The 865-nt window shown below is 46.6% G+C and overlaps 1 protein-coding gene and 1 long non-coding RNA gene across 2 annotated transcripts in view; one reads left to right on the top strand and one right to left on the bottom strand.

Moving 5' to 3' along the window:
- The window catches only part of LOC107642452 (AP-4 complex subunit epsilon), a gene marked incomplete in the record, with an annotated part of 9716 nt that extends 9108 nt beyond the window's left edge, over positions 1 to 608 (bottom strand). Inside the window, 1 exon segment of the mRNA XM_016345812.2 lies at positions 1 to 608. Within this exon segment, the coding sequence (XP_016201298.1) occupies positions 1 to 433 (433 nt within the window).
- LOC110271691 lies at positions 411 to 845 on the top strand. Its single transcript, XR_002362262.1, has 2 exons — positions 411 to 487; positions 728 to 845. It is a non-coding gene; the product is annotated as an uncharacterized LOC110271691 (long non-coding RNA).

The following is an 865-nucleotide window of genomic DNA, read 5'->3' as shown; positions in this document are numbered from 1 at the left end:
CGTTAAGCGCTGCACAAACAACAAGGTAGTTATCGGAACGCAGATCCTTCTGGATTGTGTTGACGATGAGGATGATGAGGTCGTGGTCGTCGGAGAGGAAAAGCGTGACGGCGAGGTAACCGGTGCGTTTGAGAGGTAAGGCGTCGTCGTGAGTCATCTTAACGGCGTGGATGTAACCAAAGGAGGCGTCGTGGCCGAGCATCTCGACGTAGAGGAGGCGTATGATGTACTCCTTCATCTTGCGTTTTGGGATATCGGGCTCGAGGAGGCGGCGTTTTAGGGTTTCGATCTCGCGGAGGACGATGCGGTCTTCTTCGGCCTTGGATCGGGCTTCTCCGATGGATTTTACCAGATCCAGGAACTCCTTTGATTGGCCGAATCCGCCTTGCGAACCCATTGCCAGCTCGCGACCGATTGTTTTCAGCTGCTCCATTTGAGCATAGAATGGAATTGCTGAGATCTGAGGAGAGCGAGTAAGAGATAGAGAGTGAGGAGTGAGAAAGTGAAGACGCTGGGGTCAGTGCTTTGCTGCTGCAACTTGGAAGGAAGAAGGAGCAGGGAGAGACGAGCCAAAGGTTTGTTTCTTTCTGGGATATGAACAAAAAAAATATAAAATAAAAAAAATAATGATCAATGATTAAGCAGAAAAATAGTAGTTTCCATGATATATTACTAAATTAATCATGCTAAGTGTATACAAATTAAAAAATCAATGACGGAGAGCGAGTAGAGAGTGAGGAGTGAGAAAGTGAAGACGCTGGGGTCAGTGCTTTGCTGCTGCAACTTGGAAGGAAGAAGGAGCAGGGAGAGACGAGCCAAAGGTTTGTTTCTTTCTGGGATATGAACAAAAAAAATATAAAATATA

Source organism: Arachis ipaensis, chromosome B05, assembly GCF_000816755.2.
Source record: "Arachis ipaensis cultivar K30076 chromosome B05, Araip1.1, whole genome shotgun sequence".
NCBI lineage: Eukaryota > Viridiplantae > Streptophyta > Magnoliopsida > Fabales > Fabaceae > Arachis > Arachis ipaensis.
The sequence above is the reverse complement of the archived record's forward strand: the minus strand, read 5'-3'. Positions and strand labels throughout refer to the sequence as shown.